At 42.7% G+C, this 24338-nt stretch overlaps 1 protein-coding gene and 1 long non-coding RNA gene across 2 annotated transcripts in view; one reads left to right on the top strand and one right to left on the bottom strand.

The window, feature by feature from the left end:
* The first annotated feature begins 1080 nt into the window (after positions 1-1080).
* Positions 1081-24338, top strand: part of dnm1a (dynamin 1a) — an 84525-nt gene continuing 61267 nt past the window's right edge. The window contains exons 1-5 of the mRNA XM_079525109.1: positions 1081-1391; positions 19498-19571; positions 21345-21494; positions 22248-22451; positions 23037-23135. Coding sequence (XP_079381235.1) covers positions 1231-1391; positions 19498-19571; positions 21345-21494; positions 22248-22451; positions 23037-23135 — 688 coding nt within the window. The 5' untranslated portion in view covers positions 1081-1230. The remainder of the gene's footprint in view (positions 1392-19497; positions 19572-21344; positions 21495-22247; positions 22452-23036; positions 23136-24338) is intronic.
* LOC306940122 lies at positions 12753-20216 on the bottom strand. The gene is made up of 3 exons (XR_013791977.1): positions 20112-20216; positions 19477-19643; positions 12753-12987 (listed from the first exon to the last, which is right to left on the bottom strand). It is a non-coding gene; the product is annotated as an uncharacterized lncRNA (long non-coding RNA).

A 24338-nucleotide genomic window follows, 5' to 3' on the forward strand; every position in this document is an offset into this window, starting at 1 on the left:
TTACAAGCACCTTTACAGAAGACAAGCACACAGTCGCTTATAATAAGCGGACATGGCAACAACACTGGTCGAGAAGCGTCACTGGTTTCTATTTACTGCTCAGTGCTCATATCCGGTCTAAAGCCCGCCTACTGTATCCGGTCATAATAAGAACGCATGCATGCCGGATGCATGCACACAGGCCGTGTCCGTATTCGGTCTAGACCGGATCTTTAGACTATAAAGTAAATTGATCCCAGACTAGTACGCTTGATTCGAGGAACTGGTAGGGACGGAAGAATGATAGACAGCGTCCCCGTCCCTGACTAAAAAAATAAAATGTGTTTTAAATGTAGTGCCGGTTTAAGTTTAGGCCGGTCCAGTACATACCAGTACACACACATGTCGGTCATGACATTACGTCTCTAAAATGTTATGATGAATTGAACATGGTGGACGGTGGACCCTATTGTAAACAAGTGTAATGCTTTATGGTGTCGTCCACACTAGTTAACAGTATTGTATTGAGTGCTTGAAATGTAGGCCTACTGTAATTCTCCAAAATTGTTAATACATTATTCAATCAATCAATCAATCCGGACCTTGTAGTAGTAGTACCAACATTTTTGTATGGTTCGTGTAATGTATTTTAATTTATATATTTTAATTTTAGGAGTCGGACCCACCGATCGACCCAGGTTGAATCAGAACAAAACGGTTGCTGCTCTCTTGAATGCCCGCCTGTTAATTTCAGCACCATGGATAGATCTATATCCATAGGCCTATACTGCTCATAATTGAAAATCGACGCGATGAGGACTTTGAAAAGTAGTAGACTCGTAGCCTACATTAAAGCCCCCAGAGTGAAGAGTCTCAGAAAGCGGGTATTAAACGTAGCCTATTGCTTGTCACAACTCACAACAGAGACGCATGCACCGCCGAGCGGCGTTAACACGTAACTGCAGCCAGGGATGATTCTCTCCTGAGAAAAGGAGATGATCTCCATCCATCCACTCGGGTGCGCGGTGGTACAGCCGAGAGGAGGCACAATCATTTATACCAATGAGGAATAGCCCACCACCGAGGAGACGTAATACATGAGGACGCAAACAAAAACGTAATAGACGCCGCGAGGGTATTATTAAGTGACAAGGAGGGGGGGACACACGGCGTGTAGTCTACCCTTCATTTCTATTCTTAGAAGAACAAGAAGAAGAAGCGAAAGCGACTTCTTCTCACCTCGTCGCAAGGATGGGGAACCGGGGAATGGAAGATCTGATTCCTCTGGTGAACCGAATGCAGGATGCGTTCTCTGCCATCGGTCAAAATTCCAGCCTGGACCTGCCTCAGATCGCTGTGGTCGGCGGGCAGAGTGCAGGGAAGAGTTCGGTGCTGGAGAACTTCGTGGGGAAGTAAGTGTGGGTTTATGATGATGTGACAGTGCACCAACGCATTCAAGGACGAAAATTGCCGATCTGCAACCTGCCAAGCTCACAACCGCGTTGCGCTGCCGTGCGTTGTGAGCCTGCAGATCGGCTATTTTCGGTCTCACACCTAACCTCATCCCCCAAACAGCTCCTTGCTTCTATCTGTCAGGCCTATAGTTTTGTTTGTTTTGTTTAATCTTCCTTAGTTACTTTTATGATCTAATATGAGCCAATCTGGGGAGATTATTTTGTTAGGCTATTTTATAGAAAATGCACCGTCTTTTTCTGCATGGTGCATTGGCTGAATACCAAAACAAGCATAGCCTACTATGTAACTATGTTGGCCAACTCAACTGATTTGTTTTGTATTACTAATATTCAAAATATAGTAATTACTAATATTCAAAATAATGAATTTGACAAACCAACATAATTATTGATTGCCTATTTGCCTTGCAATGCAAACACGAATGTTGCCCGTTTGCTTCAATAATTAAATTGGCCGCTACCCAGCATAATAGCCTAACGGAAGCACCAGCTTTTGTCCTAATGTGGAAGTCGAACGAATTTGAAATGAACATACCGTAGTATTGTGATGTGTTTAGAATAGTTAATGGTGTCTAGTGTCAACATGACACAAACGTGTTCCCTTGTTTGGACCAAAAGCAATTTGTATAGGGCCCGATACATGATGGCTACAAGGTGTTATAGAATAGCCTATTAATTCCAGACAATTCTTCACTTCATCGTTTCGTTGCATGGCCATCATGGAATATGCCCCTGGCCCTGTCTCATGTGCAGCCCACACATCGTTTCGATCATCGAATCGTAAAATGATGCGTTTTGTGAATCGACATACTCAACAAGCAGGATGGATATAGGGAACCAATCCGCTATTATGCTGCAGTGTGACCTTGTGGAGAGGGGAGGGGAGATAGTGAGAGGGTAGGCTACAATAGAGGCAGCCAGTGTCCATCTGAGCTTTGAGCCTTTCCAGCTCAGCTCAGCATCCATCTGTCAGCGCTTATACTGTAGGTGAACCAGCTTATGGCATGTAGACAACATAGGTGGTGGCACACTTGCTTGACTGTCAGTCCCAGTTTTGGACTAGTCACTTTAGAAATGTAGCAGTTTCACTTCTTAATATGTAGCCAAGCTACACTAAAAGCTCCCCAGTGCACTTATATATTAAATATTGAATCTACTTTGTACCTATGTAATGTGGTAATGAATGAATGTAACATAATTACAACCAAATAAATTAATGGAGATGGTAGGTATAGGCCTACTATACCGGTAAGAAAGTGCTGCTGATAGAATCACAGAATCACAACTGACTATAGTGTTTTGTGTCCATTATGTGTGTGTGTGCGCGTGCGTTTGTGTGTTGTGCCAACAAGTGCTGCAGTCTTTATGTTACAAAGAGCCAAGTGCAGACAAGTATCCTGTCATGCAGTATATGTGTGTGTCCTCTTTCTGTCCAACTGCATGGTAAATGTTGAATTTATATAGCGCTTTTATCCAAATCGCTTTATATAGATTATGCATTACATTCACCCATCACCCATCACACACACACACACACACACACACACACACACACACACACACACACACACACACACACACACACACACACACACACACACACACACACACACACACACACACACACACACACACACACACACAGATTGATGTCATGCAAGGCAACAACCTGCACATCGGGAGCAATTAGGGGTTCATAGTCTTGCTCAAGGACATTTTGACAGTAACTCTGAGGGAGCCCGGAATCGAAATGGGAACCTTGTGGTTCCCTTGCTCTACCCCTGAACCACTACCGCCCTGACATCGCTTGTATTTCAGTCAGTCTGGGTGAATGACAGACAAAGGGTCCGTCTTTTGGCAGAGGGATTTCCTCGTCAGATCACACGACTGTGTCTCATTCCACTACTCTGGCGAGGTTATGATGTCACAGACTTTGGAAGAGATTAAACATATAGTTCACCATCAATTACACACCCCATGAAGCCTTGAGTTCACGTTTGTTTTTGTCGTATTCCTGAGCCAATAATTTGATGACCGGGTCATCGGTCAATAGGAGACTCCGCCATGCATCAAATTATTGTCTTGGAATGCGACAAAAACATCTCCATGAATTCAAGGCTTCATGGAGGATGTAATCGATAGAAAATAAGTCATGTTTTGGATGAACTACGCCTTTAATGCCTCAAGCTAGTGGTAGCAATATAGTTTACCGATGTTCACATGTATAGGAATTTGTTGTAGCAAGAAGGTACAGTGCAGACTTCTGCCAAGGATTACAAATCTCTCCATTTTACTAATTTAAAAGTTTGGCTTGGTGGGCCGGACCGTTAGCTCAAACGTCTGGGCACCTAGGCTGCTAAGCCAGCCTGACGGCGTGCCGCGGGTTCGACTCCCGATCCCGACGGCCTTTGCCGCGTGTCATCCCCCCCATCTCTCTCCCCATTTCCTGTCAGTCTACTTTCAACCTATCAATAAAGGTCTGCCTTTATTGAAAAGCCAAAAAAAAGTTTGGCTTGGTGCTGGTAGGGCTAGTGCAAAGGACACTGAAATCAATAGGTTTCTTCCTGGAGGGATCATCACGAATGTGCACAGCAAATAGTGTGGTTGTGTGGTGACAGGCTGAAGAGATACATTGCTTTGAACACTGAAAGTTTGGCCTGTCAATGGTGCTAGAGGAAAGGTCATATAGGGTGACCAAAATCAATAGGTTACTAATTCTTTGAGAGCTTACAGCAGCAAATGTCATGACAATTCATTATTCAGTCATTATTTCTCGAGATGTTGGTCTCAGACAAACAAGTAAACAGACAGATGTTGTTGAAAACAAAACCTCCTTGTTGGTAAATAACAATAACCTTTTATTTTGTTGTAGGAGTTGATACTGTATGTGAATGAAGTCAATTCTGGTAAAAACAAAATAAAAAACAATCGCAATCACTATAGTCAATCACTATAGTCTCGTTGCCCTGTTAGGGCCCTGTTATGGCAACCACACTAATAAAACAGCAACTGGATTCAAGCTTTTTGAAAGGAGTGGTGAGTTGTTGAGATTATCTAGAGACTAGATCACAATCCTCTTTCTCCAGTTTAACAACCCTGGTACTGTAAATGACACCCGCAAGCACGGGAGCAGCGCATGTTCGACCGCATGTCCGGCCATTGTTTCCGCATGTCGGTCCGTTGGTATGTCTAATCTGTGTGTGCATCCCGTCGCTGCAACAGCACTACACTACAACACTGTAATATCTATTCTTAATGACTAAAGTTTGGCACCTAACTACTCCTACACACTTTCACATAGAAACTCCATTCAAACTTTCATGTTCAGCTTACTGTGGAATCGTGCGGGTGTATTCCTTCATACTTTCACAGAGAAACTCAATTCAGAGTTTTAAAAATCCACCTTACTGTGGACATGCATGCTTGAGATTATTACAATTAGCAGTTTTCGAGATATATAACTTCAAGTGCCCAATGCATTATCAATGGCCATGACCATTTAAACTTTAAGGGGTAATTTAAAAATTAAAGGGTAGCAACAGCAAAGAACACAAGTCTATAGCTTTTACAATGCTCTGGTAAAACAGATTGGGGAGCCCAGGGAGCACAGATTGCTCATATGCTGAGTTGCTTATGCTGGTATTCAATCCCACAACCTTGTGGTTCAGAGACAAGTGCTCTACCTACTGAGCAACCAACCCAGACACAAGAAACACTGTAGATTAACATTCCATGAACACGCAATTTTTACACTACAGATATTTTCACCAAGTGATCTAAGATGTGTGATGTATACATTTTTAATTTAGAGTACACTGCTGGGACCTTCACTGCATTTGTACTATTTATACTACAATTGTTTTGGCTTGCAGCGATCCCACATTGTTTCTTCAGGAACAACATTTTCTAGTTCAACATTGTTATTCCAGACATTGTCTGGCTGGCGTGACACAGGGACAAGGACAGCCAAACATATGGTGCTTGCTGTGCGTTGTCTAATACTAATGATATGACAGACAGTGTCTGGCCTAGTCTACTACTAATGGTAGTAGTACAGAATGTTTGTCTAATACTAATGAATTTTGCCCTGTCTGTCCTCTAGCTTTTGTTTCTTCACCTTTCATTTATGTGCATATTAATATTGTATTAACTGAAATTAATTGAAAGAAACTTAACTTAACATAGAGTGGTATAACCTGTTTATACATCACAGACCATTGTTTTCTCTTGCGATGCATGACATTTTCCACTTGAAGATCAATTGATTTCAGTGAGCGACGTGAGCGTGAGCGACACAGTCAAATTTAGCTTTAGTTGGCCATTAGTTCCTGTATGCTGATGTGGCACATGCTGCATGCACATTTAGTTTATTGTACAGCCCATTTCCAGGTCAACGCAAAGTATATGTCCTGCTAGGTGCATATCCTGCAATCCAATATTAACTACACATTCATCAGTTAAAAGTGCTGCATAAATAGAATTTACTTACTTACCCATTTCGGTTGTGTTTTGCAGCTGCAGAAGGTTTGGCTAGACACTCAAAACAGATTCTTTGCATTTTTGCAGACGCTCTTATCTAGAGCGACTTACAAGTGCTGAGTCAGAGTAAATGGCATGAATCCTAGTCAACAAGCAGTTATAGTGCAAAGAAAGAAAACATAACGGCCTGGTGGAGACAATAACAAAACATGTGTGAATAAATAACCAACATATTGCATATCTAGCATCGGATCCAAAATAGTCAAATTTGGATGAATTTGGATGTACACAGTACACACCCGCACCCCACACTCACACACCCACTCTCTCCATATGTTTAATTAGCACATCCCCAGGAGGCCTTCTAAGAACATGGGGCTGTAATCGCTACCAGCACCCAGCACACTGGGAGTTTAGGAGACAATTACACCAATACAAAGCATCGGGGTGGAGGTGGGGATGTTTATTTGTGGGCACATTTTCTGTTTTTTAACATCAAGAAAAGGTTGCAGGAATCTGATCACCAAACTACTTGATAATATTACATTCTTTGTAGCAGCAATTACAAAGCATTAAGAATAGCAGCAATAGGAAGCAAGAGAGAGAGAAATAGCAAAGTATGTACAGTACATAGTCATAGCACACACTGAGGTGCTTGATGGTGTTACTATATTACTATAGAATAGAAAGAAACACAATTCCCATATATTCACTCTGTGTCTCATTGGTGGGCTCAGCTACTGTATGGAGAAAAGTATAGGCTGTCTGGGAATTGTATACGGTTGTCGATACCCCTAATAGCCCCCCTCTCACGTGCGCTCATCTGTGCCATCTGATCAGCCATTTGCTGGGTGAATGCAGAAAAGTAATTTGTCATCCCCAGGGTCCTGCAAATAAACAAGCCCAAATTGATTCATTGATTAATTACCAGCTGCATTATTATTATCTGCGGGGGTCCGCTATAACTGTCTCTGTGTTAGTTTCAGCCAAATGTGTTACTCTCTGTTAGCCATTAAATCAGTGGGTCGGGTCTGCTGCTGACGTTACGCCACTTGCCGTGCAGACGATGGGATGTTATGGGTTGTTGCCAGTGGTGGCAACCGTCGTGACAGAAATAAGCTAACCAACCTCCAAAAACCAGGCAAGCAACTGTGGGGAAAAAACAATCGTAGTGTTGCTGCAAATAAGCAGACTTGTCAACCCTGGAGTAGACTAGGTCGTGACTGGCCGCGTACATTTCCTAGTCATTCTTTTCAAGCAGCTGGTAAAAATGTCCCTTTCATCCACAGCACACACTGGTTTCAGTACCATGGACAGTTCCAAAGACGCAGACCCAATACAACTATTCCTCAAAGACTCTACAAAATACTACTAGGCCTACATCACTTTGTAGCTCACCACATTGTGTTGAATCAGCACTGAGCACCCGTATGATTAACAATACTTCAAACCACGGCAGAACAATACTGTTAAAAACCATGTAGTCTCGCGTTGCCAGACTGTTGCCTCTCGCAATTTCCAAATGCTTTCATCATACAGTCTGGACCAACGGAAGAGCTATCATGCGTAAGCGATAAAGCGGAAGTGGAGCCTCCTCGCCACTTCCGTTTCGTCTTTACAGTCGCACACATTTATCCTAAATAGAAAACATCTAAGCATATATAGCTTGTTGCTTAGCAGAAAAGGAAATCAAATAATAAGCTATTTTAAAATATATTTTCGTGAACGGAAATGGCAGCTTCCTTACTCTGCTCATGGGGGCTATAGTTCCAGACTCTATATAGCATTCAGAGATTGTGGAATAGTTGTCTGGCTATGAGACGGAGACAAAAAACCATGCTATTGCAATTATTTTTTATAGAATGTTGCTGTTGTGATTTTAACTGTGATTCATATCATCCCATTGCTTTTCGTGTCAATAATCTTTCAGAACTTGAAAGGTGTTTTTCTTTATTCAAGACAATTATGTTGCAGCATGCTGGATTTGCTGAAACGTGCACATACGCACGCACGCATGTGTGCACACACACGCGTGCACACACACACACACACACACACACACACGCGTGCACACACGCGTGCACACACACACACACACACACACACACACACACACACACACACACACACACACACACACACACACACACACACACACACACACACACACACACACACACACACACACACACACACACACACACACACACACACACACACACACACACACACACACACACACACACACAGTATAGCTAGATTAATTAGTCTTGAAAGCATTCTGCCGATTGTCAGCAGTTTCTCATCCAGCATGAGAGACAGAGACAGTTCTGTGCTTCTAATCCCTAGCATGTGGAGGAGAATAGAGAGACACAAAATAAATATTGAGTTGAGATGTTAACAGCATTAAACAACATTGACACCCACCTTCTGTTCCGTTGTTACTGGATATTAAGAAATGTCTCTGGTCTCCCCCTGTGCGCACATATGAAGCAGTGAGAGCAATGTACCCTCCCACAGGGGACAGAAGGCCTTCCCTAAAATCCTAAAAGTCGTGAGGGGTGCTAGCCCTTCCTATGCACAGCTCTGTGTGTTTGTGTGTATGAGCACGGAATGTGATGATTTGATTGGCTGATCAGGGCTTGACATTAACTTTTTGGGGCACTTGTCCTTTGGAAAAGTAGATTTCCCATTCACTTGTCCGGAGCACGAGCATACACAAATACATTTTAAATCAACTAACTAACTAAGTTGGTTTTGGTGAATACATGGTTGGATATTAGATGAATATTCTCAGTTTATAATTAATAATAGCCCTAGAATGTCTGTGATCTTACAAACATTTCATGTATTCCAAAATCCAAATACACAGCCATAGCTTGGTCCTATCCATAAATACACAGCCATAGATTGGTCCTATCAAATACACAGCCATAGCTTGGTCCTATCCATAAATACACAGCCATAGATTGGTCCTATCAAATACACAGCCATAGCTTGGTCCTATCCATAAATACACAGCCATAGATTGGTCCTATCAAATACACAGCCATAGATTGGTCCTATCAAATACACAGCCATAGATTGGTCCTATCAAATACACAGCCATAGATTGGTCCTATCAAATACACAGCCATAGATTGGTCCTATCAAATACACAGCCATAGATTGGTCCTATCAAATACACAGCCATAGATTGGTCCTATCAAATACACAGCCATAGATTGGTCCTATCAAATACACAGCCATAGATTGGTCCTATCAAATACACAGCCATAGATTGGTCCTATCCATGAATACACAGCCATAGATTAGTCCTATCAAATACACAGCCATAGATTGGTCCTATTCATAAATACACAGCTATAGATCGGTCCTATCTCAAATACACAGCCATAGATTGGTCCTATCCGCGCCGGCACGCATGGTTAGCAGACTGACCTCGTCGGTATTTAAATTGTAGCACTGCGTGTGCACTCACCCAATAATTAATTCCTAAGACCTGGAGTCGTTTTGGGGACTAGTTTCATATTAATTTGAAAGTTATGGCAGAAAACGTGTATTCAGTAAAATATCTCAACTTTTACATGAGCTGAACACGGACGACTATCCAGCGAGGGCCCCGGAATGAGTGCAGGACTGAACATATCAAAACGTACTTAATAGGAAACACAAATGTATGGAGCATACGATTGACAGGTGGTGTGATAAATTACCACACACCAATCGCAACACACCTGTCAATTGTGTGCCCCAAACATTGACTGGAGCAGAGCAAAGGAAGTCCAGCAGTCATTTCAGGTCCTGCCTCGTCGCTGACAGAGAATGTTGTCCGTGTGGACTGTGTGAATCTTGTGGAAAAGTGGTCCTCAGAGTTACGACAGGGGGGCCAAACCTTTGTATGATAGGATACATATTTTGAGGGGCACTAGCCCCTCCAACGTCTGGCTTTCAGAAATTACGTCATGTGGCAGCCGGACTCTATGGACTTTTAATGTTTGTCTTTAAGCATGCACCCTCAAAAAACAGGACCCCACTCGGTGACTACATGTGTCAGCCAAGTCTATGGACTTTCAATGTTTGTCTTTAAGCAGTGACATGTGGGCACTTCACACAAGTGTGATTGTTTTGTACATTAACCACTTGAACCCTATAGCATCCCTATTCTAAGAACTTAAGAACCAAAATAGCAGATCTACAAGCTCACAACGAGCCTTTGTGAGCTTGTATCGAATGGGAAGGTAACCGTAACATATCCTAACACACAATCAACATGAAACTGGACACATTTGGCTCGTCGTATCCACAACTATAGCAAGAAAAGTCAAATTTATCAGCTTCAATTTGATAATGTTTCAGTTTGTTTTTGTTGCATCGCTTCCAATTTCAGTAGTTTATACTGCATCCTGTCTGTACGCGTTCTGTCTCCTTATTGGATGAAATTGGTATCCCGACAAGAACATTTATTTTCCGTCTAGTAGTAAAGGGCTGGAAGGACGGCAGCCCTGTGTTACTGAACAAACACCCTATAGCAATAATTATTGTCCCGTTTTGGGATCCTTATCCGTTTGGGGGTAACATGTATTTTTTGCATTTTGTCCATTTTGTTCTGTATTTCTTTAGTTTAATGTCAAATGTAGCACTATATTAGAGTTTCAAAAACACTAGTTATGTTTCAGATTATCTTTTAAGGTGGTTGAATGAATTCAAAAAGATCATTTAGATTTAGAAAGGGGATTTAAACAGTGCAAGCGACACTAAGCATAAGAGTAGACTAGAGGCTGTAGTGCTGAGAGAGGAGAGGAAGAGAAAGCTTGGAGTCCATGTCCTGACACAGCTCCACAGGATTACTATTAATCTCTGTTTGGTTCACGGCTTGCTAGTATAAATTCACCCATTGGCTATAGCCTAATCTGGAGGTCCGCCACTAGTCAACAACAAGGCTATTGATTGGCTCCTTTCACCACAACAAAAGTAATCTGGGTCTACTCTAGGCTATGCACAATAGCCTATATAATTCATCACCAAAAAGCCATCCCATTTGTTTATGACTCAAGTCATTGCAGCAGGTACTTGTTGCGCTGGTACTGTAATACTATAATTACTGCACACAATGAAGAAAGATCATATTAGTCTAATTGCCTTTGAATCAGAAGTAACTTGAGATGCTTTTGAAACAGTTCATTGTTAAGAATTTTAGCCTTTAATGAATTCAAATATTTTTGTATTTATTTATTCAATAATCCATTCATTTTTTTTAAAGCTTGAAAAAGTAAAATTCACAATTAGAGGCTCAGTCGAGAAATTCCATGCTAGATGGCAACCCTTTATATCACACTTCAACAACTTGGAAACACTCCCGAGCGATCAGTTGTAATTTAATTGAATTACTATAGCCTAGGTATATGGGTAGGCTATATTATACAAATGTATATTTTGTAATTGTTTTTGTTTTATTCTCTGTTTATATTTCTACATGTATGTCACGTTTTCTTTTTCATTTTTTTCTTTTTCTTTTCTTATTCCGTGTTATTCAAATGTATTTTAATTCTTATGTTTTGCCCCCCCTAGGACCCATGGGAGGGTGGGAGGGAGAACAGGAGGGTAGGCTGGGCAAGCATGGCCACTCTTGGTCATTCTGCCCAACCTAAGGGGAAGGGTTGCACAAAAAAAGGGGGGTAAGAAGGGGAATGTCACCAATAACAATAACGATGTAAACCTAACTTTGTACTGCAGATGCAACACCTCTCGTGCTGCATCTGCTTTCATCAGAACTCTGGAAGCAACTTACTTAGCCTCTTCGCCCCCAATGGGACATAAGGCATAAATAATGTTCCCTTCACGGTCTTTGGCAATCAGTTGTGCCGTGCCCAGAGACCCATCTCCAGAAGCCCAGCCTCGACAGTTCTGCTCCAGGTTATCTTAGGTTGGCCTCGTTTCCTTTTCCCCGGTGGTGTCCATCTGAGGGCCTCTTTGGCTATTCGCTCTGGGGGAATTCGAAGAACGTGTCCAAGCCATCTTAGACGTCGGTGTTTGATTTCTGTGATCACATTTTTGGCAGCCAGTTTTCATGTACAGTTCCAGTTGTTGGTTATTTTATTGGGCCAGAATATATGGCAGATCTTCCTCAGGCAGCCTTTGTGGAAAGAGCTAACTTTGCTCATGTCACACTTGGTTATTCGCCATCGCCAGCAATCAGCCCCATACAGTAGAACCAGCTTGACCAGGGTGTTATACAAGCAGATCTTGGTTTTGAGGCTGTAGGTTTCCAGATGTTGTGGAGTCTTGTGTAGGAGTGCTTGTCCAAGTCTGCACTGGATGTCCTTTTGTGCAGCATTGTCCTGGCTCATCAGACTTCCCAAATACACAAAGTTGTCAACGACTTCAAGCGTTTCATCATTTATGGTGAAACGTGTAGTGGTGTGTAGTGGTGTTGATGGACATCACTTTGGTTTTGCTGGTGTTGATGATGAGGCCTGTCTGTAGAGCATATTTGGTGAGGACACAGATCATGCAACTGACTTATTGCAGGATTAAGTGAATGGTGATTATTTAGCTGTAGTAGAGCCTTTTCAGGTGGCGACCCCCAAAATAATCATATTTGAACTGGGGACGCCCCACCCTGACCAGCACTTGGAATTGTAGGAGTTGAGCCATTCACTTAGTATAGTTTGTTGAGTGCTTTTGTTGCATCTTTCTTTCTTTCTCTCTTTCTTTCTTTCTCTCATTTTGCTGGGGGACTTTGCTGTGGTCTTTTCCGTGCGTGCGTGCGTGCGTGCGTGCGTGCGTGCGTGCGTGCGTGCGTGCGTGCGTGCGTGCGTGCGTGCGTGTATGCCTGTATGCGTGAGAGAGTACTTGAAAGGCTGGTTGCTCTCCTCATTTGGATGGTCCTTATGGTGCCAGTTTTGGGGGAGGAGTGGATTGGAAGCAGTCAGGAGGACCATCTGCAGTTAGGGCCATCTGTGTTCGCTAAAAGCCATCACTAGTGTGACAGGAAGGCGGAGGCGCTGACAGATGGATGAGCGGCCAACTGAGTACAGGCACCAGCACAGACCTAGGAGTTAGAACACACAATGAAGCATTGTGAAATTAAAAGCTATAGATGTGGCTCAGCCGGTTACTGCACAAACCGTAACACCAGGATAAATAAAATGATTTCAACTTATCATTTCAACTCAATTCCATAGTTAACATTAGCTAGGATATTGAATAGGTGGGCCTATGTGACTGTGTGCAACCATCTCTATAAGATGACTAAGTGAATGAAAGCCTTTAACCCATTTAGGCCTGACGTCGAAATAAATAAAAAGTCTTCTTAAAGAATATATATTCAAAGATTTGTGCCACATTTTCACGAATTTAAAAAAATAGCAGACCTACAAGCTCGTAGCGCGCCACTCGGTGGCGCGCTATGAGCTTGTAGATCTGCTATTTTTCAATAGCTAAAGTATAACATAATGCTTAGTTAAAACACCAAAACGGGTTCCCGTCCGGAATAAAACAAGTTTCTAGGTGAAAATTACTTTCACCTAGAAACTCTATTCACACATTTTATAATTCAGCTTACTGTGGAGACAAATGCTGGAACTTTTTACTTTTACGCCCAATGCATTCTCAATGGCAATAGCACAAACTTTGGCATGCTACTAGTCCTACATCAGGGGTGCCCACACATTTATGACGTGAGATCTACTTTCAAAATGACCAGCTCAACAAGATCTACCCACTGAAAAAATAAGTGTACCATTGCTGAAAATAGTTTAAATATATAATGTACCTGGGGGGGCTTTGGAATAGGGAGGGGGGAGAAATTATGACAGGCAGTTTCTGCTGTCAAAATATGTCCCCCCCGTATTTCAAACCCCATTCAAACCTATTTAGGTTCATCTTACAGTGGACATGTTTGCCTGAAAAGAAATCTTTGAAATGTTTCATAGTTTTAGAAATATAGTGCTTTCAAATTTGAGAAATTCACAATGAGGCTCAATGGCAGATATTGGCACGTCAAAAAAGCACTTTCACCTAGAAACTCCATTCACACTTTTTATAATTCAGCTTACTGTGGAAACAACGGGTTAAAACAAGTAAAATATTTTCTTGACATTTGAAGCGGGGCCACTCAATCGGGAAGAGATTGCAAAGCAACTTTCCACACTGACAGGTACACTATATTAAACATTACATGCCGCAGTTTTTTTGCAATACAAACAAATACAGACACAGACAGAGCCATTCATGACATGTGTACAGTGCCAGCGGTGGAACTGATGTTGGTGTTATATAAGTACAGTAACTGAAACTCCCTGAAGCAAATACTCTCGTCTCTTATATATGCACACAAGCATGCACACTAGTCTAACACAGTCACATGCTATAAATACTGCACTCATACTGTGGTGGTGAAGTGTGCTTGACTTCACAAACCACTTAAAACTATAGATTTCCGGCCAAACATTTTGCTTATTAAAAATAAAATAAACAAATTAGCCAAACAATGTATTCATCAAAAAAGTAATACAATATTCTAGCGAATAAAGAAAATAATCAATAGTTGCAGCCCTACAAGCCACCGATGATAGCTCTTAGAAGACTGGATGTATTGGAAAGGCATGCAAAATAGCTTTTGAGAGCAGCCGTTCCTTCAATCTTAAAATACAGTACACTTACAGTACACTACACTAACACTACACAGTTTTGTATGTTCACATTTTTGCGTGATAATCAGGATGCTGCTGGTTTCATATTGTAACTCTTGAAACTCTTAATATAAGGATTTGTTGAAACGTCTACAGAGAAATTAATGAGATTATGAGATCTTTACTTCGGACATATGGAAAAACATGGTGGCGACTATTGTGGTCTATAGAGGTTGAAGGGGTAGATGGTTTACAAAACAGGTTCTTCCCAGACTGAGGTATCACTGGGATGTGTGGGCTCCAGGTTGCCATGGAAACACAGATATGGGGTGATAGTGAGGCCAGCACAGGAACCTGTAATAATTACAAAAGTCTTACTAAGCCAAGTCTTGGCGAGCCATCTTTCGTGACTGGTGAGAGACTGCCAGCTTTTACGGTCAGTGCACTCCAAAGGTCAAGCTAAAATCAGCACCAGGTGCATTCAATGTCCAATCAGTGAGGAGAGGTGGGGGATAGATAACACTGACTTAATTAACTCGGCTAGTTTTCTCCTGGGTGAGAATGAGTGCTGAATGATCTCCCCAGGCTCTGTGGGTACTGGGTAGCTGTCGCTCTCCATGGTATTGGCCTCTCCTAGACATACCCCTCCCCATCTGGTTACTTGCCCAGGCACGGCCCTTTTTGACCCACCATGACACAGGGTTGGCATTTCTCTGCCATTTGATTCACCTCAATGTTGAAATGTTGTAGCTGAAGCAACCAAGTTAACCAACACATGCATTCGTATCTTTATTTAGGAGAACATAGTCAGTTTAAGTATCAGATTAAACTTTCTACAGAGTAGATAATACTTCAGGAGAACAGATGCATGGCCTACTTCAGACACAAGCACACCTTTTCTACTGTTGGATAGTTTTGTTCTATGTTCTTCTGTAGCTTATACAAGTAACTAATGTATGTCACCAGATGCTCCTCCCTATACATACACTGTTTGCGACAACACGGTTACTGTACCACTTTTTGCAGGACAAAGGAGAACTTGAAGTCAGGGACTGTCAGGATGGGCTGCGTGGAGTTGTGCCTAATTTATACCTCCTGTCCTGACTCCTGTGCCAAAAATAGCCAATCTACAAGCTCACAAAGCATTGCTTACAAGTGAACTTGTAGATTGGCATTTTTTGCTATGGGACACCGTCGTATGACAAAGTATAAAGTGGGCTTCAACATCCTCCTCTGCCCACTTGTCTTAGTGTAATACATTTGTTTGCGATGAGAGAGAGTGAGAGAGAGAGAGAGAGAGAGAGCACAGATGTTGTGATTGCCCCAAACAGCTTCCTGCCTATCAGGTACTATATTGCTGAAGTACTAGAATGTGTTACATTAGCTAAAGCCTGGCAGAATACAGATTTACCCATTTTGCTAATTGGTAAACAGTCTTGGAAAGCTATAATTTAATCAAATTTGTCTTTGTTTCTAGATTCTTGAATTTTGTAATGTTGAATGCTCATAGTAATTACCATGGTGAAATATTATTATTATAATATAACATTTGGTTATAAGCAGATTCTGGGTGGCTCTGGCAAACACATGAGATCAGAGCTAATGTCACGAAAAAAATAATTTCTTTCTTTGTTGCATATAAATGAGGGGAAATAAATCCCTCTTGATAGCACATGATTAAGCATGAGTGCCCTTGGGAACAGTAATTTGTATGAACAGTACATGGCGTCCATATTCTGGGCATATCATAATAGGCAAACATTTTGGGCATATCAGGCAATTTGGCGGAATTTACGAGATCTACATACTTTGACCCCAGGAAGAATAGTCAGTGCTGAGGCAGTGACTAATGGGGATCTGAAACAACAAACAATTGCATTGCAACCTGATTCGTTGTGAGCGTATAGATCGGCTACTTTCACAGAAGAGATGTGGTGTATAGAGGGCACAAAGGATAGACCTAGGTCTATACACATAGGTCAAAGATTTGAAAACATTTATTGCGTATATTATGGTTAGGGTATATGGTTATAATTGGTTGGAAAGGCTTTGCTCTTGAAGATGCTCCATAATGAATCTGATAGTATCGCGTAAAACAACTAGTATACACAAGTACTGTACTTAAGTACAATTTTGAGGTATTGTACCACCCTGCATCTCAGAGGGAAACAATGTACTTTTTACTTCACAAAATAATTGTCTACTATACCGGTAAATGTGTGTGTGTGTGTGTGTGTGTGTGTGTGTGTGTGTGTGTGTGTGTGTGTGTGTGTGTGTGTGTATATATAGTAACATAAAATAAAGACCCCCTAGTCACTGGATTATCGGATGATACCGTCTGTAATCTACCTTTTGTTACTGATTCTTAACTCTGCTAAGCAACTTCTTTAGTTCCCCACTATTTGTCTGAGTTCTCCTGCACCTGTCTGTTCTCCACCTGTCTGTCTGTGGTTCTCTCCGTCTGTCTGTTGTGTTTCAGTCTGTCTGTGGTTCTCTCCGTCTGTCTGTTGTGTTTCAGTCTGTCTGTGGTTCTCTCCGTCTGTCTGTTGTGTTTCAGTCTGTCTGTGGTTCTCTCCGTCTGTCTGTCTGCTGTGTTTCAGTCTGTCTGTGGTTCTCACCGTATGTCTGCTGTGTTTCAGTCTGTCTGTGGTTCTCTCCGTCTGTCTGCTGTGTTTCAGTCTGTGGTTCTCTCCGTCTGTCTGCTGTGTTTCAGTCTGTCTGTGGTTCTCTCCGTCTGTCTGCTGTGTTTCAGTCTGTCTGTGGTTCTCACCGTCTGTCTGCTGTGTTTCAGTCTGTCTGTGGTTCTCACCGTCTGTCTGCTGTGTTTCAGTCTGTCTGTGGTTCTCTCAGTCTGTCTGTTGTGTTTCAGTCTGTCTGTGGTTCTCTCAGTCTGTCTGTTGTGTTTCAGTCTGTCTGTGGTTCTCACCGTCTGTCTGCTGTGTTTCAGTCTGTCTGTGGTTCTCACCGTATGTCTGCTGTGTTTCAGTCTGTCTGTGGTTCTCTCCGTCTGTCTGTTGTGTTTCAGTCTGTCTGTGGTTCTCACCGTCTGTCTGTTGTGTTTCAGTCTGTCTGTGGTTCTCTCCGTCTGTCTGTTGTGTTTCAGTCTGTCTGTGGTTCTCTCCGTCTGTCTGCTGTGTTTCAGTCTGTCTGTGGTTCTCTCCGTCTGTCTGCTGTGTTTCAGTCTGTCTGTGGTTCTCTCCGTCTGTCTGCTGTGTTTCAGTCTGTCTGTGGTTCTCTCAGTCTGTCTGTTGTGTTTCAGTCTGTCTGTGGTTCTCTCCGTCTGTCTGTTGTGTTTCAGTCTGTCTGTGGTTCTCACCGTATGTCTGCTGTGTTTCAGTCTGTCTGTGGTTCTCACCGTCTGTCTGTTGTGTTTCAGTCTGTCTGTGGTTCTCTGTCTGTCTGCTGTGTTTCAGTCTGTTTGTGGTTCTCACCGTCTGTCTGTTGTGTTTCAGTCTGTCTGTGGTTCTCACCGTCTGTCTGTTGTGTTTCAGTCCGTCTGTGGTTCTCTCCGTCTGTCTGCTGTGTTTCAGTCTGTCTGTGGTTCTCTCCGTCTGTCTGCTGTGTTTCAGTCTGTCTGTGGTTCTCACCGTCTGTCTGTTGTGTTTCAGTCTGTCTGTGGTTCTCTCTGTCTGTCTGCTGTGTTTCAGTCTGTCTGTGGTTCTCTCAGTCTGTCTGTTGTGTTTCAGTCTGTCTGTGGTTCTCTCCGTCTGTCTGTTGTGTTTCAGTCTGTCTGTGGTTCTCACCGTATGTCTGCTGTGTTTCAGTCTGTCTGTGGTTCTCACCGTCTGTCTGTTGTGTTTCAGTCTGTCTGTGGTTCTCTGTCTGTCTGCTGTGTTTCAGTCTGTTTGTGGTTCTCACCGTCTGTCTGTTGTGTTTCAGTCTGTCTGTGGTTCTCACCGTCTGTCTGTTGTGTTTCAGTCCGTCTGTGGTTCTCTCCGTCTGTCTGCTGTGTTTCAGTCTGTCTGTGGTTCTCTCCGTCTGTCTGCTGTGTTTCAGTCTGTCTGTGGTTCTCACCGTCTGTCTGTTGTGTTTCAGTCTGTCTGTGGTTCTCTCTGTCTGTCTGCTGTGTTTCAGTCTGTCTGTGGTTCTCTGTCTGTCTGCTGTGTTTCAGTCTGTCTGTGGTTCTCACCGTCTGTCTGCTGTGTTTCAGTCTGTCTGTGGTTCTCTGTCTGTCTGCTGTGTTTCAGTCTGTCTGTGGTTCTCACCGTCTGTCTGCTATGTTTCAGTCTGTCTGTGGTTCTCTCCGTCTGTCTGCTGTGTTTCAGTCTGTCTGTGGTTCTCACCGTCTGTCTGCTGTGTTTCAGCCTGTCTGTGGTTCTCTCCGTCTGTCTGTTGTGTTTCAGTCTGTCTGTGGTTCTCACCGTCTGTCTGCTGTGTTTCAGCCTGTCTGTGGTTCTCTCCGTCTGTCTGTTGTGTTTCAGTCTGTCTGTGGTTCTCACCGTCTGTCTGCTGTGTTTCAGTCTGTCTGTGGTTCTCACCGTCTGTCTGCTGTGTTTCAGTCTGTCTGTGGTTCTCTCCGTCTGTCTGTTGTGTTTCAGCCTGTCTGTGGTTCTCTCCGTCTGTCTGTTGTGTTTCAGTCTGTCTGTGGTTCTCTGCGTCTGTCTGTTGTGTTTCAGTCTGTCTGTGGTTCTCACCGTCTGTCTGCTGTGTTTCAGTCTGTCTGTGGTTCTCTCCGTCTGTCTGCTGTGTTTCAGTCTGTCTGTGGTTCTCACCGTCTGTCTGCTGTGTTTCAGTCTGTCTGTGGTTCTCTCCGTCTGTCTGTTGTGTTTCAGTCTGTCTGTGGTTCTCACCGTCTGTCTGCTGTGTTTCAGTCTGTCTGTGGTTCTCACCGTCTGTCTGCTGTGTTTCAGTCTGTCTGTGGTTCTCACCGTATGTCTGCTGTGTTTCAGTCTGTCTGTGGTTCTCACCGTCTGTCTGCTGTGTTTCAGGGACTTCCTCCCTCGTGGCTCTGGCATTGTGACACGTCGCCCGTTGGTACTTCAGCTCGTCAACTGTCCCTCAGGTAAAGTCCTTTCCACGATACAACCTTTCTTTGCGTCAGAGTTCCTGTCTTCTACTGGTTCTCAACCTGCGGCTGACAATACCGTGACAATTTAAAAACTTCTAAGAACTTTTTTTATTAAAAAAATAAAAAGTTCAGTCCAGTTCCAACATGATTTTATAGTATATGTCGCCAGTTCAACAGGGTCCCCAGTTCCAATATGATGATTTTGGAGATCCCCAGTTCAAATATGATTATTTTGGGGGAGAGGCTCTCCCACTGGGAGAGCCTCTCCCTCCTCCATTACTGTTCTCTTTTAATTACAGCCAGGTTGAGTTACCGGTATACATCTTTATACTTTGTCTTATGTCTGTGTCATGCAAAAACAGCGATAACAAAATAGGGATGATAAAAAGGGGTTATATAAGTGGAATTGCCCCCTCAGTAAAGTATTCTAGTTTCTTTGTTCTTCCCTTTGCGGGAAGGCAAAAGCAAAATATTAGAAATATGAGTATTGCTGCAAATATCAATTATTTTCTTTTTGATTATTCTATCGCTTACTTTTTGTCACGGTGCGACTCAGGAGATGTAGAGGATGCATGCAGGGAACAGGAGACTGAACACTTAACAACACCTAGGATCTGTCTGGGAACACAAGGGACTGAGGGTTTAAACTTTAAATAGACACAGGTGACACTCAAATCAAATACACTCAACACATTTGGGGCTGTGACTAACAGGACACAGGTGGAGAAAACTAGTAATCACAGGGAGGTAAGCCATGATAGGTAACAAGTAACTAGGCAAACAGGAAACAACAGACAGATCATGATGCTTTTGATTACCGTAATCAAATAATCGAAAAATAACTACACAATTGACTATATTGAAACTAAACATTTTTCAAACATTTCACCTATAACAACATGCCCAAAGTATTGACAGCTTCTGAATCGATCATGTTATTAAATGATCAATATGTTTTTTATAATCAATCAAATTGATTAGTTCGCTGCCGTTGCAGCCCTAAATATTACAGTAGGCTATAAAACATGTTAGTCCAATAGGTAAAACCTTTTATTTTACCTGCTATCCACAGTCTACTCCAAACCTTCCCCCAGTCATAATTGTCCACTCTGTCCACCCCTAGAGACTTAGTGATGCCAATCACATCATGTTGCCATGGTTATAATTCATTTAGAGCAATCCATCAAATGTCTGAACTGTTTCGAACCAGCTAAATTAGGAACACACTTTGAATTTCATCACGGCATCAATAAAGGTCTGTCTGTCTGTCTGTCTGTCTGTCTGTCTGTCTGTCTGTCTGTCTGTCTGTCTATTTACCTTACTTAGAATTTCATTTATATGACAGATTAACATGATTTTGTCATGTTCTGTAAACATACTGTAAGTAAATCTATTACACATTTATTTCATATTATTAATTTAGAATCTCAAAATACTATATGTTGTCGCTGTCGGGGGGGAAACCTCATGTTTCTTTTCAGGATTGAAATTTAAAAGCAGCAAAAGTAGCAGCTCGAACCGTGGCTTCAACCTTGCAGATCGGTAACGTTTGGCGCTTTTGTGTGGCGCTGTAGTGTGATTAAGTAGCGCGTTCATTTATGGGGGAAAAAACACAAACATGTAGAATACGGAGATAAGAGGTTTCTGCCCAACAACGATATATATACTAATAATATTAGATATACTGTGCCGTACTTTAATATTTCTATATTCCCATTTAACATGATTTTGCTCTTCTCCCACCACTCTACTCTCTGCTTCCTCCAGAATACGCAGAGTTCCTCCACTGTAAGGGGAAGAAGTTCACAGATTTCGATGACGTTCGGAAGGAGATAGAAGCGGAGACTGACCGCATGACAGGGGCCAACAAGGGCATCTCCCCTGTTCCCATAAACCTGCGTGTCTACTCCCCTAATGGTGAGGCTCAAACCACTGCCATCACACTTCAATTAACCTGCTGTGTAAAGTAACTATGTATACATCTACTCAAGTACTGTACTTAAGTACAATTTTGAGGTATTTTTGAGTGGCGCTATCCCCTCCTATGCACAGCTTTGTGTGTAGGTGTGTTTGAGCACTTGTTTGTAGCACGAAATGTGATGATTTGATTGGCTGATGTATAATTATGATGTATGATGATAAGAGTGCCCGCCACTTCACACAAGTATGATTTTTTGAGTGGTGCAAACCACTCCAACAACCAGCTTTGTCTGTATGTACCTGTGTATGTGTGTACCTGTGTACCTGTACGTGGCCCCACGCATGGTGAGCATGGTTGCTATGGTTAGTGTGTGACGTCACTGCACCACTCAGTTCACACGGGTGTGATTTTTACTTTCTTCAGAACTTACAATTTTTAACTTTTTACTCCACTACAATTATTTGAAAACTTTAGTTACTACTTACTTTACTGATTATTGTTACATAACATACTAACTACTTCAGCCCTATATATATTTTGGCCATGACAAATCTTGAATAAAACACAACAAACAAATATAACCAAATATATATCAATTTGAGGGGTCCTTGACATGAACTAGTTTGATAGTTTGACTACTGATTTAGAAGGCATTTGTAGAATGCACGCTTATTAATAAGTTAAACTCTTCCTGACATTTATTCCCTCTTCCCTTCCGCTCTCTTCCTGTTGCTTTGTTCCTTTTCCAGTATTGAACCTGACGTTGGTGGACCTACCAGGGATGACCAAGGTACCGGTGGGGGACCAGCCAGCGGACATCGAGCAGCAGATCAGGGAGATGATATATCAGTTTGTGACCAAGGACAACTGCCTACTGCTGGCCGTCACCCCTGCCAACTCTGACCTCGCCAACTCCGATGCCCTGAAGATTGCCAAAGAGGTTGACGCGGCAGGTGGCTATATTCTTACAGCACTTGAACTTCTGTCTCAATGGAAGCACACCTCCAAGTGCTCCAACCACCACAGCAGTGTTGATTTTGACACCGCATTTTTATTTTAGTTTTAGTCATAGTCTCTTGAATAGTTTTCATTTAGTTTTAGTCACATTTTAGTCATCTGGAATGTTTTAGTGTTAGTCTAGTTTTGGCCGACTAAATCTACAGTTGATTTAGTGGCTGATTTTACACTTGCTGAAAATAGCCAAGCTACAAGTGAGCTTAGATCTCTTGCCCATTAGTCCCTTCCTAACATTTTAGTCTAGTCTTTTTTTTGTTAGTAAAACTGTCAATATATTTAGTCTTAGTTTTAGTCATCATAGCTTAGTTTTCAGATAGTTTCCATTTAGTTTTCGCGCACGCACGCACGCACGCACGCACGCACGCACGCACGCACGCACGCACGCACGCACGCACGCACGCACGCACGCACGCACGCAAGCACGCACGCACGCACACACACACACACACACACACACACACACACACACACACACACACACACACACACACTTATTGAGGTGTGTGCATGCATGTGTGCAGGTCAGAGGACCATTGGTGTGATCACCAAGTTGGACTTGATGGACGAGGGGACGGATGCTAAAGAAATCCTGGAAAATAAGCTGCTACCACTAAGGAGGGGTGAGTGCACGCACGCACGCACGCACGCACGCACGCACGCATAAACCCACATGATGATAGAGCTCTATAGATGGTTTTAGTCTGTAAACAATAACCCCAATAATAAAACTGGAGTGATATGTTCTCTCATCTTAGTTTTTGCCCACAACTTGACGTGTCATGAGGCGCCATGACGGGCTGCGTTGTAAGCTGGGAGATCTCTTTTCACTTTGCTATCCCTCTATTTAATTAACTAACTAACTAACTAACTAACTAACAAACAAACAAACAAAAAACTAGAAAAACCACCAGGCCAGGTCAGGTTGTCTATAATAGGCCAATGTGAAAAGGGTGCCATTTCTTCTTACACCATTGATGGCAATTGGATGATTTGAGGCATTTTGTTCCAAAAATGTGTTTTTCAAAACTCCACCTGTTGGTGGCGCTATAACAGGCCAATGTGAAAAGGGTGGGATATATTCCTCAGCCTAGTAGGGAAATCTGTGAAAGATTTCACGTAAATTGCACGCTGCATTCATGATTTGAGGCTTTTTGTTTCAAAAGGGCCAATCCTGCAAACTTTGAAAGCCAATGTTAGCCAATTAGGATGGAATATGAAATATCGGACAGATCCATCTTGAACACATGACTATAGAGATAGTGTGTAACGATTTGCAGGATTTTTGGACAGAATCTGGAGGAGTAATATAAAAAAATGTGTTTTTCAAAAGTCGGCCTCCTGGTGGCGCTATAACAGGCTGTTCTGGAAATTTTGGGGCAGAGGTTCATCGTTGGCATCCAGGGAGTGTGTGGGCAAAATGTGGCATCGACCGGGTTAGCGGTGCCGGAGATTAGCTGTTCACAGACAGACGGACGGACACACGGACACACACATGGATGGACGGACGGACGGACGGACGGAGTGCAAAACATACTCTCTGCCCATGCCTTCGGCCTGGTGGAGACAATAATATAGCCCAAAATAGGGAGTTACATTTGCCAGCAGAGTAAACAGTTCACAAGTTGTTGACAGGGCTTTTCAATACTGTGGGTCTCTTAGCAACATACATTATGTTGAAAGCGTCTATAAAGTGACCCATTGCTTCCCTCTTGTGGTCTTAAGACAACCCAACTCAGTTCCACCACATCTGGGCTGGTGGTGGTGACTGGTGAGGAGGAGGAGAGGCACATAGGACACTACACTATAGGAGAACACTAGGAGGG

This window comes from Electrona antarctica, assembly GCF_951216825.1.
Source record: "Electrona antarctica genome assembly, chromosome: 16".
Taxonomy (NCBI): domain Eukaryota; kingdom Metazoa; phylum Chordata; class Actinopteri; order Myctophiformes; family Myctophidae; genus Electrona; species Electrona antarctica.